Source organism: Humulus lupulus, chromosome 2 (assembly GCF_963169125.1).
Source record: "Humulus lupulus chromosome 2, drHumLupu1.1, whole genome shotgun sequence".
NCBI lineage: Eukaryota > Viridiplantae > Streptophyta > Magnoliopsida > Rosales > Cannabaceae > Humulus > Humulus lupulus.
The window spans coordinates 234,207,992-234,211,108 of record NC_084794.1 but is presented as its reverse complement, the minus strand read 5'-3'; the positions used below and the strand labels follow the sequence as shown (position 1 = coordinate 234,211,108).

The following is a 3,117-nucleotide window of genomic DNA, read 5'->3' as shown; positions in this document are numbered from 1 at the left end:
ACTGTTCGTTCATGAGTAGGTGGCTTCGGCGGGGTTACTTCTCTTCGGACAACTGACCTGTCTGCCTCCTGCTGGAATGTTCTTTTGCCTTTGTCTTTGAGCAAGTCAGTCAGGTGACCACGTCTTAATAGGTTGGATACTTCGAGTCTTTAGGCAATGCACTCATCCGTTCGGTGACCGTGGTCATTGTGGAACTCACACCATTTTGTTTTGTCTCGTTGGTCAGATGGAGTCCTCATCCTTTCCATCCATTTCACTTTGTCTCTGAGTCCTTTAGTACGCCAACAACTTCGGCTAGTGAGATTGAAATATTGTATTCTGGTATCTTTGTTCCATCTTGGAGATGTGTCTCAGACGACCGATTGTACTCCCTCCTCCTGTTCTCTGATCTACTAGGATATGGGTATGGCTTGGATCGTCTGTTACTCTGTCGTGTGTCTACCCTTGAGTCTCTTTGAGAGTCTTTCCTTGGAGAAGAGTGATAATAGTTAGCTTCACCCTCCTCCCATTTGATCTGTGCCCAGGCTTTGGCAAGAACGTCTTCCATCGTCTTGCAAGGATACTTGGTAAGTTCTTTGTATAGGTCTGAATCGTAGCGGAGTCCTTTGCAGAAGGATGAGATGGCTGTGTCTTGATTACAATGGGTTATAGACACCTTCTCTTTGTTGAAGCGGCCTATGTACTCTCGTAAGGGCTCATCCCATAGTTGAACTATGATGTAGAGGTCTTCCATAGACTTTTCAAGTTTCCTGCTACTAGCAAACTGCTCAACAAATGTGTCAGTCAATTGTGTAAAAGTAGAAATAAAATTATTAGGTAAATTAGTATACCACTGGAGGGCTGATCCAACCAAGCTAGAACAAAACCCCTTACACATGCATGCTTCCCTCATGTAGCATGGGATGGCAACGGTGAACATTCTCTGCCTGTATTGAGTGATATGATCACCGGGATCAGACGTTCCATCAAATATCTTCATGTTGGGCAAGCTGAACTTTTTCGGCATTTCGACCATGGCTATATTATCAACGAAAGGTGAGTCAGCGTAGCAGCTTGCTGCACTCTTTTTAATAGGGTTGGCATTCTAGGAATCCGCTGGATGAGTGTTTCCATCTCGACCAATTTACGAGCCAGCTCAGGATCTTGGATTGGAAAGGAGCTTGTGGGTGCTTGGTGGGCTGGCTTGCTCGTGACTGGGTGATTCAATCTGATTGTCTACTGCTCAGGTATATTCTGACCAGCTCCAATGATGGTCTGGCTAGCTCCAACAGTAGGCTGACTAACACCTAGATCCTGCTGCTGTCCGGGTCCAGTGGCTGGCTGACTGGCTCCTGGAATCTGTTGCTGTCCAGCTGCCAAGGCTGACTAGCTGACTCGTGGAATCTGCTGTGGTCTGGGCGCAGATGAATGTCCATGTTCAGTCATGGTTACCTGTTCGACTGTATTGACAATAGAATTTTGAATTTTAGACATGGTGGGTGGAGGATGATAATTCCTTACCGAGGGTGATGGAATTGTCTGGCTCGGTCCATCACTATTAGAGATTGGGGTGAGGTCACCCAAAGGTTGCATAGAGCTAACTGGGCCTCAGAAGCGGGATGGCTGAACCTCAGTGGCTTGAGAGGACATGGCCTCCATTCGTACGAGCAGGTCAACATTCTCAGCTTCGAGCCTCCTATTTTTCTCGTGTTCTTCATTCATCTAGGCAGTAAGAGCAGCGAGTTGGGCAGACAGATCGGGTGTCTCAGTCACGTCTGACATGGCTCTCAAGTGAACTCCTTGATCTCTTTGTCGATCGTCTGATTGCTAAGGCCCCACATTGGGTGCCAAATTGTAGATGTGATTTCCTACAATTGATTAGACGGGCACTAGCAACCTGTCAAGAATAAAGAGAGAGACAAGAGTTTAATTGGGAGCACTGGTGGGGTGTCAGCTAAAGGGACTCTGACGCTCAAGTTAGTCGGGTTGTAATGAAAGCTAATCGAAAATAATAAAACTATGATGTAACTAATGAAATAGTGATGGATGGATGAGTAGTGGAATGGTCAGAGTGACGGCGACGGTGGGACTAAACGACTGGGTCAAGTCGAGTCAGATCAGATGGACTGATTCGACTTGCTTGACCGGATCGCTGAGAGAGATGGCGTAATCTTTGCTTCAATAAGAAAGTAAAAGAGAGTCAAGTGATTATCTGATGTGTCGTTCTCAACCCTTGAGGGTCTTATTTATTGTTCTTCTTTTCATTCCATTCTCCTCCTCTCTATCTGCCTGTCTGACCCGTTCTTAGTGGTTCTTCTTCAATCTTTATGGGAAAAAGAGCGTGCACTTTGACTGCTTCAATGTCCCTGGCTGACTGAATGCATTTGGACTTGGGTCTGGGTACCAGCTGGCCCATTGGATGGTTTATCCAATATGTGTGAGCCCATTTGTATTGGTTTGAGCCTTATTAGCTTTTTTGGGCCTAGCGAATTAGTCTGGCTGACTGGTTGGGCTTTAATTTGTAGACAAATTTTGTCCACTACAACTATTACTCTCATATAAATTACATTAGTGACTAAAAAGTGAATTAAAACTTTTCATTAAAATAATTATTGTATAGTATAGTAAAAGTAACTTTTAATAATAAGCTATATAGTAATTTGTTATATTTTATTGTAACTTATTAGTTTCTAAAAAATGACTAATCGACAACGTAAAAGTATCTTAAGTAATAAGACACCATAATATAACTTCAAAAAGACTAATTAATGTTTTAAGATAAAAAAATTTCAAAAAATAAGTATTGGAAGTAATCAAAATGTATATAAAATAATATGCTATAAAAATAAATTTTTTCATAAAAAAGTAACTAATTACTAACTTATTAACATTTTAAGTAACCAAAATGTTACTATTTTAAACTCAGAAAAACAGAGATTTCAAAAAAAATTCAAATTCAAATATATTACCTTTAAAATCCGGTATTTTTTGATGATGTGGCAATATATTTTTATAAATAAAATTTTATAGGTAATTTTTATAATTATTTTATATTATAGGTATAATTGTAAAGATCCCATTTAAATTAGTATACACTATGCACACAATTTCCCTTGTAAAGTTGATGTGTATGTAGCA

At 40.9% G+C, this 3,117-nt stretch overlaps 1 protein-coding gene across 1 annotated transcript; it reads right to left on the bottom strand.

The window, feature by feature from the left end:
- Positions 1-253: 253 nt before the first annotated feature.
- Positions 254-1,006, bottom strand: LOC133815265 (uncharacterized). Its single transcript, XM_062248120.1, has one exon. The coding sequence runs from the start codon at positions 1,004-1,006 to the stop codon at positions 254-256; it is 753 nt and encodes a 250-aa protein (XP_062104104.1).
- Between the last annotated feature and the right edge of the window lie 2,111 nt (positions 1,007-3,117).